At 41.6% G+C, this 13,681-nt stretch overlaps 1 protein-coding gene across 1 annotated transcript in view; it reads right to left on the bottom strand.

Annotated features, from left to right (window-relative positions):
* SLC6A8 (solute carrier family 6 member 8) overlaps nt 1–13,402 on the bottom strand; it is a 53,534-nt gene extending 40,132 nt beyond the window's left edge. The window contains exons 1-2 of the mRNA XM_075184968.1: nt 12,542–13,402; nt 1,068–1,199 (exon numbers count right to left, since the gene is read on the bottom strand). Coding sequence (XP_075041069.1) covers nt 1,068–1,199; nt 12,542–12,824 — 415 coding nt within the window. The 5' untranslated portion in view covers nt 12,825–13,402. The remainder of the gene's footprint in view (nt 1–1,067; nt 1,200–12,541) is intronic.
* Between the last annotated feature and the right edge of the window lie 279 nt (nt 13,403–13,681).

Here is a 13,681-nt window from a genome sequence, read left to right as displayed (position 1 = left end):
GAGGCTATTCCACGTATCCACTACCCTTTCTGTGAGGTAAATTTTCCTCACATTTCCTCTGAACCTTCTTCCCTCCAGTCTCAGTGCATGTCCATGTGTTCTAGTACTTCTCTTCCTTTGAAGAATGTTTCCCTCCTGTACCTTGTTAAAACCCTTGATATATTTGAAAGTTTCTATCATGTCCCCCTTTCCCTTCTCTGCTCCAAACTATACATATTAATACTGTTTAGTCTTTCTGGGTAAGTTTTGTGCTGTAGGCCATGCACCATTATAGTTGCCCTTCTTTGTACAGTCTCTAATGTATTTATATCCTTCTGGAGATACGGCCTCCAGAACTGAACACTGTATACTAGATGAGGCCGCACCAATGACCTATACAGTGGTGGTATTATTACTTCTTTCTGCTACTGATTCCTCTCCCTATGCAACCAAGCATCTGACTTGCCTCTCTCATTGCTTTGTTACATCACTTACCTGCCTTTAAGTCACCTGAAATAGTGTCTCCCAGACCCCCTACCTCTGTCTGTCTTTATTACCGAGTATTGTTTTATTACTGTGTTTGCTTCCAATTGTAAAGCGCTACGGTATTGGCTGGCGCTATATAAATAATTGATGATGATGATGATGGTACATCTGTAGGGGTCACCTGAACTTTTGCAATTTGCTTAATATTGCAGGGTCCTATATTTCCAAACAATGGAGACCTCTGCTGGAGTTAAATATTTATATTAGCATTGTTCAAAAAGTACAGCCATGCTTCTGACCGAATGGCTACGGCACTCATCTAATATGGAGCTGGCCTTCAGCCCAACTCTCCTCGTGTCACTACTCAATCATAGATCCCCACTAATAGAAAGTAGGTCACATGACCAGGTGAAATTTGGGTCCCAATTTCAACTGCTCTCCACCCTCAAAGCCCCCCACCCAAAATATGGCTCTACCCTCTCTGTGTTTGACCAAGTGCTTTGAGAAGGATGGGCACCATGTTTCCCTGAGAGGAGAACGGAAGTGAACCAGAGGGGATGAGAAATAATTCCTAAGAGCTGAAGATGAGGTAATGGACTGACCTTGGAAGAGAGGAGCTATGTTCCACACTGCAATACTTCCAGCTTTCATGAACTGTCCCAGGGCGATTTCCAGGAAGAAAATGGGAATCCCACCAAAGATGGCGATCAGGACATAAGGAATGAGAAAGACACCTAGAGAGAGACAAAACAAACGTTCAAGCACCACGATCCAACTCAGATCGCTAACAGAGACATAGATCAGTTAAATCTTACAATTCCATAATAAATAGTACGTGTCAGCAATCTTTGACTATCACTTTGACCAACAGTATATTCATCTCTGCTAAATACATCTATAAGTTTGAAAAACAACCAATTTTTTAAGCGTCCTGCAAGATAAACGCTGAGAACTCCGGATTCTTTAATTTCATAAATCTGCTGTCGCTTGGTTTTATCAGAGAGGAGACTTTGAAATACTTAATACTTGTGCTAGCCATAGCTATGGCCAGGGAAACATTATAATTTGTGATTATATCCAGTGAGACAGTTTGATTTATAAGAGGATTCCAGGGATTAGGACGTCAGGATAAAAGGACGTTGGTGCAGGCAGTGGAAGCGTATGGTGGGAGCAAAGTCAGACTGTTGTTACTGCAGAAATTAAAAGTGCGACATTTGGTGGTCTGTAGTGAAATAGACAACCCATGTCTTTAGAGAAGTGGTCCTTAGCATAATGGTACCAAGGTGGCACATTCTTTAGGCCTGCCACTAAATAACACCACAAAAACAGTCAAATATTGAATTTAGCTCATAGACTATTGAAAAGGAAGGTTGATAAACACAAATTGTCATGGTGTGAAATTCCACCCTCGTCTTTTTACCAAACAAGAAACCGACACGTTTTAGCATTGTACATCTATCATACACATAAAGATAGGGGGAGCTTTCCAAGCTGAGAACCTGGTCTAATGACCTTCCTGCCCTAAGCCTGACTCTGAATATTCTAAAATATTCCCAATGTGTGAGCTATATATATTAATTTTGATGTAATATAGAGTCCTTATAAATTAAAAAATTATCATAGTAATTTAATACCCCACTCCAAGCATTTATACTTCAAGTGGGAGTTTAGCGAGCAGGCTGGCACCCGTTCACAAAAATGCTTCTCGCACAAATCTAATTGGGAAATAAGTGTCAAATCAGCCTTGTAGCATTTTAAAATACAAACCAGCAAACAGACTCCAATGGAGCAGCCCTCTTGTCCAATCAACGTCACCCATTCAATAACTGGTGCAGGGTTACTCCCATCATTAAAATATTAAGTATACAAAAAACTAAAAAGCTGCAAGTTCTTCTGTTGGGATAGTACAAACTCCTGTGAGATGAGCTTGTTTCTTCATCTGATTGTGGTTTTTGGTTCTATTTTGTATAGCCATTTATTTTAAAAAACACAAAAAAATAAAACAAAACATGTTCAAATGTCATGTTCAATGACGGTACTCTCAGCAACATGAGTTAAAGGGACGGGAAATTAAAAAGAACATTAAAGACATGACAAATGTCATGCTATAGACTTGTGTAACGTTCTTAAAGAACTCAGAATCCACCCATTTGGCCACTTGCATTGGCTTACCAGCTGCTGCTGTTGTTTCACAGGGCAGTGTAACGTAACGTGTTTTAGGAACAAATAAACACTGTTAAGAAATGTAGAAACTCACAGAGGAGACCTGTGTCTAAAAGGATAGTAGAAGGATTGATGGAAAGAGGCACAGTTTGGGTTTGAAATACTTAAACAGAAGACATACTGTTAGCATAGCTGCCATTATATTATTAATTCACTTCAATTTCTAGGGACACACTAGTTTATCGCACTTTCACAACATCACGTGGGCACTGCACATGGTCATTATGTCATTTATTCTGCAATTTAAAAAAATCTTGCCTCTATTGCACATTAAGTAAGAATGGATGTCGAGCATTGCATCTAGATCGAGAAGTCGCACTGAGCAGCGGAATTACATGCAACAGGGACCAAGAGAAAGACCCCCCAGGAATAAGGTGGACGATGTCTGCAAAGAGGTCTGTTCTTAGGCCAGCTCACCCAAGGACTCCAGGCTACGTGCTCTGATAGGAGCTACTGAGGTCTTCTATTTCTGTCTATTTTAATTTGTAATTGTCACCCACTGAAAAAAAAAAAAAGCTCAACTAGGAATACTTTAGATTTGTGTAAACAGAAGTAATTTCTCCTGCACTCACAGACAAAGAAATGGTTCACGGATGACTTCATGGTCTTCTAGGAAGATTCCTCTTCCAGGCTACATTAAAAAATTCCGAAACACATTGCTGCTGTAACTTGGAAATAATAAATCTCCATAGGAGAGCTGTGAGTGGCTTTCATCTATAGCTATTACATTTAACCATTTCTGGCTGTGCACTAGATCATGGTTAATAATTTGTGGATGTGTTAAATTTTAGTTTGAGATTCTGCAAGTCGCCGATATTCAATTTTTGCCTTGAAAGCCATTGCCGTTTTAAATGTCCTCTGTAAAGTTGCAGAATCCACTGCTTAATACAGTTACCCCCAGGTGTGCATTTTTTTTTTCCTTGTTGCGTTCCTAGGGCTCCTATCAATTATCCCCTCCTCACACTATAGACAACACTCAGCCAAAATAGCTTCTTGCAGAAGCCAAATCCTTAACAGTTACAAGAACTTTCCGTTTCTCACCTTCATCATCATCATTTATTTATATGGCGCTATTAATTCCGCAGAGCTGTACAGAGAACTCATTCACATCAGTCCCTGCCCCATTGGGGCTTACAGTCTAAATTCCTTAACACACAGACAGACAGACAGAAACACAGACTAGGGTCAATTTGTTAGCAGCCAATTAACCTACCAGTATATTTTTGGAGTGTGGGAGGAAACCGGAGCACATGGAGGAAACCCACGCAAACACAGGGAGAACATACAAACTCCACACAGATAAGGCCATGGTCGGGAATCAAACTCATAACCCCAGTGCTGAGAAGCAGAAGTGCTAACCACTAATCCACCTTAAAGCGTTGATATGGTGGTTTATTGTATGCATTAGAAAAGATGACTTTCTGTACCATCTTCATGATAACGAAAATAGCTTTACACTACTGTGGGCGCCACGGATATTTGCAGAAACTCAAGACTCTCGCTCCACTGGTTCCCAACAAAATATTTAAGAATCCTTGTCTCCCTTCTCCAGAAACCTCTTAATATGTGAAGCCCCCACTATAGGATAGTGGAATGTATATCGCACCTTATATACACTAGAACCAAAATGAATAAAGGATGTTTGCAGGGAGGTGAACCCCCAAATCTTCCCTCACTACATCCCCACTCTTTCTTCCGACTTGTTTAAATTTTTCGACTGTTATTTTTCCCCCCGATTATCTCTTTTCTATGTATTTCCATTGATTTACCCTTTATCCATGTCTAACCAAATAAAAAGTTATAAAGTAATGTAAAATATGTAACTTGGAAATCATCACTGATACGAATAAAAGATGACTTTATAACAAAGCGTCTCACTGATGTCAGCTCACCAAACTGTCTGCCGCCACTGAATGTAGGTACATTTAAATAACACAAAACTTGACAAACTTCCCAGACTGTTGGGCCTTATTGATTTTGTGCCTGATTAGATTCTCTATTTATTTTATAATGAGGCAACCCCCCTGTATAGTATAGTCCTCCTCAGTGATGGAAAAAGGCGAGAGAGGGGGCCCATCCGTTTGGGATTCCTTGGAATGTTGGTTGCATAGTTTGTCTGATGGGAAGTTGCAAGAAAGAGGAGAAGAGGTCCAGGAATAGGTCAAAAGTGTCCCATCTGCAGGAGTAATTTTCATGGTGTTGTTGACGGTCCTTTTCAGTTTCAGGGCCACAAAGCACTGCTTAAAGTTGCACACACACACAAAGTTATCCCTCAGCCACCTTGGCGATATTTTATCGATAAAGGATGATTAATAGCGACGATAAAAATAATAAAAAAGTAATATTGATAAATATGCCCCTAAGGTCTTCCTATGCTGGGGGGGGGAGGGCCCACTCGTAGTGTTAGCTATCGGTCAACAAGGTTATTAATACAAAGATGCCCCCTCGCCATTACATTTGATGCGAGGGGGGAGGGCACTATATTAAAAGTAAAAAAATAAGACTTTTTATAATATTATTAAGTGTCAATCTTTCAGAAAATCATGATGCTGGTGGTTGGTCATACTTGTCAACTCTCCATGAATGTCAGGGAGACGCCCTGAAATAGGGGTGATCTCCCTCACTCCCTGAAGAGTCTGGCATTCTCCCTGATGCTGAGCGAGTACAAGATGTGGTTGGCTTCACCATCTGTGGCATGATGACACAGTTCAGAAATTGTGTCCATGAAAATGGCCACCTCCATAGGCATAGAAGACCAAGATTTATTCAAAGACTGACAGGTAAGACAACATGACTTCAGTACTGGAGACAGAAATGTAAAAGACACTTCAGTCTCTAGAGAATTATTAGCTGCTTTTCTTTAACGCATAGTTGCCTACTCTCCCGGAATGCTCGTGAGACTCCTGCATTTCTGGCAGACCTTCTGGCAGAGCAGAACAACCTCCGGTTCTCGCCCCACAATAGATAAGTGGCGGGGAGCGGGGCTTAAATATGCAAATATTGCATCATCTTAGCCCTGCTGTAATTGGCCAAAATTGTGACAATCGTTTAGGGGGCGGTGCCAAAATCATGCGATTCGTCAAGCCCCGCCCTGCACGCCCACCTCCCCTGGGATCTCCCTGAAGCTAATGAGGAAAAGTTGGCAAGTATGTTCTTGATAGTTGCTGATGGCTCTTATGTATCATATCATATATCATAGAGTAGACAGATATCTCTAGGGCAGTAACAGACATACTGATACACTTTAGGGGCCCTCTAACCTTCAAAAGGGCCCCACATTACCATTAATCTCAATAATAAGTTAAAATAATAAATTTGATCAAAAGAAAGATACATCTATCTGCAATAACATTACAGCAGGAATATTAAACAAGTGTTACAAGCTATAGTAACCAAATAAAGAAGGAAGGATTTGCAGGATACTGGCGAAGGCTCAGAAGGCCGCATGAGGCCCTAGGGACGCCTGTTGCCTATCACTGCTCTAGGGAGAGGGGAGTAACTCTGCTGTTATTCTAAAAATCGGAAGCACCACCTAATATTTTCCTCTATGGCTCTTAGAAGTCCCCCCACACTTGGTTATGCGCTGGTTATGCCGTTAAATGACAGTGAATTAGGTTGTGCGAACGTCCCACCAGCAGCTCAGCCAATCACCAGTGTTTTGCTACGCTGGTCTGTTGTGATTGGCTACAAACTGAGGGTGGTCACAGTCCTTCAGTGCTGGGACTCTTAGTGCGCAGTCTACCGCTGGCTTACACTGAGTAACAGCAGAATTTCTCAATGGATTACTATGAATAATGAAGAGAGGAGATTTTATTTTATATGAAAGCGGTGAACAAGATTTCTGTGTTTTATTTCCAGTCAAAAGTTATTTTAAAATAGTGGGAAGGGGACTTATGTCTATTATACTGAAACTATAACTGTTACGGTACTACATGTTCTATCAAGAACTAGCAATCAATGGCTGCTAATGCCTGCTGGAACTTGTAGTTCCACAATACCTGGCAATATCTGGGTCCTCCGCTGCTCAGAGATGCCTGCAAACCTTTATCATTTAGCAACCAACTTTCCGTCTTGCAATATTTGTGCAATGCCCAGAGAGCATGCACTTACATTGGATGGAACTTTGTGCACAGAAGGGAGTGCTAGTATGTTGTCATGGGACAAGTTCACAATGAGTCCTGTGACACATAATTGGGCTGGGATTTACATATAAATAGAGAGGTAATTTCCCTTCTTGCCTTTGGTAAAAAAAACACTGAAAGAGTGCGAGGTGCTAAGAGTTTTTACTTGTCCTTATAATTAATGGAAGGTGCTGAAAACAGGCGCATGATACAATAACTATATCAATATTAAAAAACAGTTGTCAACTTATGTGTCTCAGAGAAGGCAGCACCTGATTGGATGGACTACGTCACATGTCCAGTATGTTCAAGCTTATTCTATTGTTACCTGTGGGGATCAGAATAAAAATTGAGCTTACTTACTAGTGGTTCTGCTTAATACCCAGTACTACTGACTGCCTTCTTCTTCTACAGCTGTTGTTTTGTGATGCACTAGATTACCTGGCACCCTCCCCAGAATCGCACTTGACAACATGATACTAACCCGCACCCCATCAGCTGAACATGGTTGGCTAAAACTAGGGAAGAAGTCAATGGTGCCAAACTGTGGGGGATTGGGGAGGGGGTCAATCTGTGGATAAACACAGTTGTTACACAAGTCCTTTCACTCATTACAGTAGCAGAAACTTAGCGGACTAGGAAACTCCAAAATGTTGAAACATGAAGGTAATATACAGTGTCTATGCCCTGACATTCCACTGCAAAATAAACTATTACATCCCCACTACAACACAGACTTCTGCAGCACAATCCCCATCTTAAGAATAGTGCCCTGATGGGATATGATACGTGTTAAATTGCTGAATCCACATTGGTCACTGTCGGTGCAGGATTCAACCTATCTGCACAGTGCATTTCTGCAAAGCAGGCCTGCAAATCTGTCAGTCATGGTGTGCCTGCTCTTCTAGAGAAACACATTTCTCTTGGCAAACCAGTACAGAAGAGTGACTGTGAACATAGTGGGCTTATTTACGTCTTAAAATTTATTTTATATTGCAATGATATGGCACAATGGGTTTAAGATACTTAAATAGGCCCCTTATATCTGAGTGATCGCTATGGTTTATTGCACATTACTGCAAATGATGCCTCAGGTATGTCACTACTAGTCACCTTTAATGATTTGCATTGTTATGTATATTGGTTATACTTGTCCTCTGGGGGCAGGTGAGGAGGTCCGAAAACCGAAGTGGACGCGCCTTAGTAACGCCATTCATACCAAGTGGGCGGGATAGACAGATTACAACGCTAACTGCGCCCACACATCCCTGCCCACTGAGACAGACGCCATAATTTTCATCACCACAGCACATTAACGCCCACCTTGCAGGCAGCAGGGGAGCATTGCCGGCTCTCTCAAGAGTCAGGGAAGTCTCCCTAATTAAAGAGTATCCCGACACATTCCAGGAGAGTAGGAAACTAGGTAATGGGTAGGCTGTACCAGGAGCAGCTGCTGCCGCTTTGATAGCTCCTCGGGTTACCAGCCACATGTGCTGGCATCGGCCTCATTTGTTCTACAGTTTTTGGTTTACAGTTGGGCATTTTAGCTAATGAATTTGCAAAGTAATCTTTGGCAAGCTCAGGGCTTCTGAACAAATGGATCGCTGTTCGTGGTGGATTCAAGTTACTGACTGTAGGGACACATGTTGTGTTGTCATCCCTTGTGTATTCAGCCCCAGTGATCAGCACTACAAATGTCATTTCTGTTCTTGCTGGAACCTACAAATACTTCAAATAAAATTCCCACACACACCATTCAAGGTGACTCAGAACTGTCTTTCCTTCTTATCTGAACTGAGTTGCAAGACCTAACTAGTTACTGATTAACCCATCTCTTAGTCCTGCTAGGCAGGCTACGTGAATATCACGGCTAGGGTCATGGATTCTATACTGGGATTGGGAGGGATGTATAGGTCTGACAGAGTATAGCAAATGGCAGCCTTCTTCTAACTTCATAATGTACCCGAGGCTATGAAACAAGTAGGTGGCGGCCAACTAACATATTTAGAGGTAGATTTATCAACCAATCAGAATCTAGCTCCCATTTTGTAGAATGTACAAGATAAATGATAGCTAGAATCCTTTATAGTTCCTATATATTACACAGCATTGTACTGATAATATTTAATCCTTCACATCCGTCCATGCCTCATTGGAGCTTACGGTCTACATTTTCTAACACATAAACATACACTAAGGTCCATTTTGTTAGAAGTCAACTAACCTACCAGTAATGATTTTGGACTCTGTGAGGAAACTGGAGCAAACGCGCAAACAGGGCAGAACATGCAAAAATTCCGCACAGAAAGTGCCCTGGCGACTCGCAGCAATGCTAACCACTATGCACACCCATAATGCATATATGCAGAAACCCATAGTAAACAATCTGCAATAAGCTTTTACGAAAGCAAATGTTTTATCGGCTCTTAGTCATTTGTACTTTTGCCCATCCCTGGAAACCAGTGCGAGTAGTCACAGGATTGCTTACAGGTTCAATATTGTGCCTCTGACCATCATATAACCTGCAGGAAAGTTATAAAACTAAGCCAGATACATTTATTTACTTAATCATTTACTACTGATTCTTTTGCACCAATTTCACAACTAAATTATCCTGGGCTGAATTAAATCATTTATGGTAGAGTTGTTTTTATTGGTTTTCTTTTGAACATCAATTGCTTAACTGAGTTCAGGGTAATTTAATAGGGAACAAAGTAGGTAAAACAGGAACGGAGCACTGTCCGAGACAAACAGGTCACTATGGCAAGCATATTGGGCCTGATTCATTAAGGAAAATAAAGCACAAAAAAAGAGTAACTTTGCACCTTGGCAAAACCATGTTGCATTAGAAGGGGGGGGGGGATAAATTTAAAATGTGATGGCAGATTTATAGATGGGACTGGAATGTTCTAGATCAACTTTAAATTTCAGTGTGCAAATAAAGCTATCAAGTATTTGTGAGCTACATGAAGGACAGACAATATTTAACTTATGTGCAAAATAATAAACTAATTTGCACCCCTTGCATTGTAACATGGTTTGTCCCGGAGCAAACTTGCTCCTTTTTTTTGCCTTACTTTCCTTAATGAATCAGGCCCATTATGTATAATAACCCTGCATATGTATAAATGGATTTATTAGATCAATCACATCTGTATCCACGGGGCAACTGAAACAGGCAACATATACAATACTCAGTTTGTCAACATCATCAAATCTGTCACTAAATACACAGGGCTGTTTGTACTAACATCCATAGGTCCCCATTGCTCGGTTTCTTGAGCAAAGCTGCGCTGTATGTAATATTAGTTATTACGTATAGCACAGATCTGCTCCACAGGTAACAGAGGATTTCAGAGCTGAGAGAAGGGGAGTCCAATACAACTATCTTCTTATTCTATATATAAAAAGCAGTTTTCAATACCTATTTTGTAAGCTATTATTTATTAAAGAACATTTAAAATATGAGATTGTAAATGAAGACCTATGTTCAGCCAACATGCAATGATGAAGATTGCAGCAGTATGCACAATATGATTGCATGCACCTTCCCACCAGCAAAGAATCCCTGGAAATGAGGTTCAAATGTTGCCAACTATGCTTAATGTGCCTAATATATCAACAAGGTCATGTTAGTTACTGCAGAGTACAGATGTGTCCTTAGCATTGTGAGGATTTCAGAACTGACTCATAGCTATATTATCTCTGCAGGACGGCTGCATGTGAAGAATGTAGTTACATTCCATATTTGTAGGGAGTGATGTTTTAATAATGTACCTACTGCAAGGTACATAGCCACTATCTATATTCACCAGTAAAGTCAAACTCAGTTTATGCACAGCATAAGTGCACTTACACTATGGCTAGTAAATCCTTTATATGATTTTATTGTGTTTTAAGTTTATCATCTGCAGCTAAAACTCTGCAGCATAAAGGAGGGTGGGAAGGACCCTGGCTGATTGGACAGTGGACATCCCTTTACTTTTCCAGTGTCCACTTTTAGTAGTAAAGGCAGAGCCGTAACTTCTAGCGCCTGGGGCGAGAAAGACAAATGGCACCCCCCTAGACCTTAATTTTAACCAAATTAACCTAAAATATTCCTAAATTGCGCCCCCCTTCAGCGTTGCGCCCTGGGCGGTCACCCCTGTCGCACAGCCCTAATTACGGCCCTGGGTAAAAGAACAGACCAAAAGGTCGTGTTCCTTAATCGCAGCGACTGAGCAGCGCTTCTCTCCCCCCTCCTGCTGTGAACGCACTGAGCAGCCTGCACAGTTGTTTATTCCTTGTACCGCGTCCAGCTGCTGGCTGACATAGATACTGCTGGACACGGTGATATAACACAGAGTCCTGAAATTCAGGAGCAGAAATTGGAGACCATGGCTCAGTTGGAGGAGCCCCTTAACCCCTGCAGCGCCGGCCCCAGGCCCGCATCCCCCTCTGCGACAGCCGCACTGATGCTTTTTATAGAGGCCAGACCTCCCCTTTTAAGGAAGGACATCGTGCAGGGCTGGAGGTATCGTGTAGTATATACATTTTCATCAGCTTCCTGCCTTAGATCTGCTACATTTTATCTATTGTGACCATGTAGTCTGCTTATTGACATTATATTTAGATATATGGTCTTTCATAAAGATTTACAATGGGGGGAGGGGGGAAGTAGACTAAGAAATAGGACATATTAACTATGAACAGGAAACCTTACACAACTGAAAGTATTTTATACTTTGTTATAAACATTTATGTGGTCAACTAGACTATTCTTTGTTTTGCAGCCATTCCCCTGAGAAATGACTTTCAAATGCCAAGTAAGAGAACAGGATAAAGAGACATAGACATAGATAGTAAACCTTTGTTTGTTTAACTCATACTGTCCCTTTAATATTTTTTTATCTTTTAACAGTTCACTGTAATGCAAAGTTGTTGTTTTTACTGGCAGTGATAGTGATAAGCATACAGGATATCAATTAGTAGTTACTACCACATGATAACACATAGAAATTAGGTCTGGAGTTGTTATCTGGTTTAGAAAAGTTACATGAGATTACCATACAAAAGCTGTGTTTACCTAGTAACAGAGAAATCTCATTTGCATTAGGCAATAATCTAGTTTAGTCCCATAACATTCAACATTACAGAGCTCAGGATAACCCACTCACTGCTGTTATTGCATATTATCTAGGAAATGTCCAATTTCAATTATGGGCTTAGGGACAACATTTCTCTCCTAATACCCACAAAGGGATGTGTTTTAGAGCTCTCCCTATCATAGCTGAGTATTCGACTCGTCCTTGAACTTTGGACTATTTGCCATTTCCGTCTGAATTTGAAGCATGAATGAACCTACTGCAATGTATAAAGCACTATTATCTATGCACCTGCTACATCACACATTCAGTATGGGCTGAGAGTATGGATAAAGACTAGGCAGACTAGTTGCCAAGTATGGATGGGAGTCCTAGGTAAGGACAGGGCAGACTAGTTGTGTTGGCACAGAATGAAGACGTGCGCAAGGGACTGATGGGTAGATGACAGGCAGCCTAGTGGTTTAAATATAGACTGAAGACATGCAAAGAATAAGACAAGTCGTGTAAGTACTGCGCTTAAAACTTAGGTGAGGAAAGCAGATAGGTTGGAAAACTAGGGCACAATAGAATAGACAGAATACATATATTTGCAAAGGGCAAACTCTACTACGTTCTTATGTCATATCCTATGACTTTACAGACACCCACCTCCTCCATTCTTGTAGCACAGGTAGGGGAATCTCCACACGTTTCCGAGGCCGACAGCAAAGCCCACGCAAGACATTATAAAATCCATCTGCCGAGTCCACGTTTCTCTCTCCGGAATGGCCTCCCTGGATTTTGGGGGGAAGAGGATCCCACCTTTGATGGATCCATTGTGACACAGGTCGGTGTGATGTCCATTCCCGCTCGGTATGAGTTGTCCATTCTTCTCCTCCACATTTACTTTGTAGCTGCCGTTCTCTAAGGACAATCTCCTCTTATCCATCATCGTTCCAGCTACCGCTCTTCAACCCTCTGACTGAAAGGACTAAACAAACCCACCAGGCTCTTTGCTCCTCAGTATCCTTTCACTAGCACCTGCTTCTGGACCTGACAAGCCCCCCTCTGCAATAAATAATACTATAAATATATTAAAAAAAAATTACAGTACAAGAAATTAAAGGGAAAAAAAAAAAAAAAATCAACCAATTTGGCAATTGAGATTTGCGTGGAAAAAAATCCAAAAAAGGATAGAAAATTAAAAAGGGGAGAGGGGGGAAAGTCAGAAACCGTCCACAAAGCACTTAAAGGTAAGCCGGAAGAATCTCATGGGTTACAGCGGTGGATGTCGAAGAGTAAGGAAATTTGGGGGGATCAGTGAGATACCCAAGCCCCCCACAAGCTGGCCAAATCTGCAGTGTAATTCAGTCTGTAATCAGCTATATCACAGTCTTGCTGCAGAGATTTCTGAATCCCACAGTCCTGCACCCTGAGGCTTAAAAAGCACGGTCTGGATGAAGTCACTGAGCTCTCCTCCCTTCACCCCTCCCTCTTATTCGCCTTGTACCTATCCCTTCTTCTGCTGCTGCTCTGCTTCTCTCTAGCTCTCTCTGCCTCTTAAAGCCAATCCCTCTGTTAATGTGTCTGGGAGCCTTGTTCTCATCTACTCCTCCCCTTCTTACTCTGCATCCTCCCCTCCTTTCTGACTCTCCTCTGTTCAATCCATTGAGCAGCCTGAGTAAATCCCTCCTGCTGTCGTACTGCACTGTCAGTGAGCACAGAGGACTCACGTGGTTACTATTTTGGGAAGTTCATGTAAGGAGTGGGATACACACAAGTGGGCTTGTGCGAGACTTCAAGTGCAGC

This window comes from Mixophyes fleayi, chromosome 9 (genome assembly GCF_038048845.1).
Source record: "Mixophyes fleayi isolate aMixFle1 chromosome 9, aMixFle1.hap1, whole genome shotgun sequence".
NCBI lineage: Eukaryota > Metazoa > Chordata > Amphibia > Anura > Limnodynastidae > Mixophyes > Mixophyes fleayi.
The sequence above is the reverse complement of the archived record's forward strand: the minus strand, read 5'-3'. Positions and strand labels throughout refer to the sequence as shown.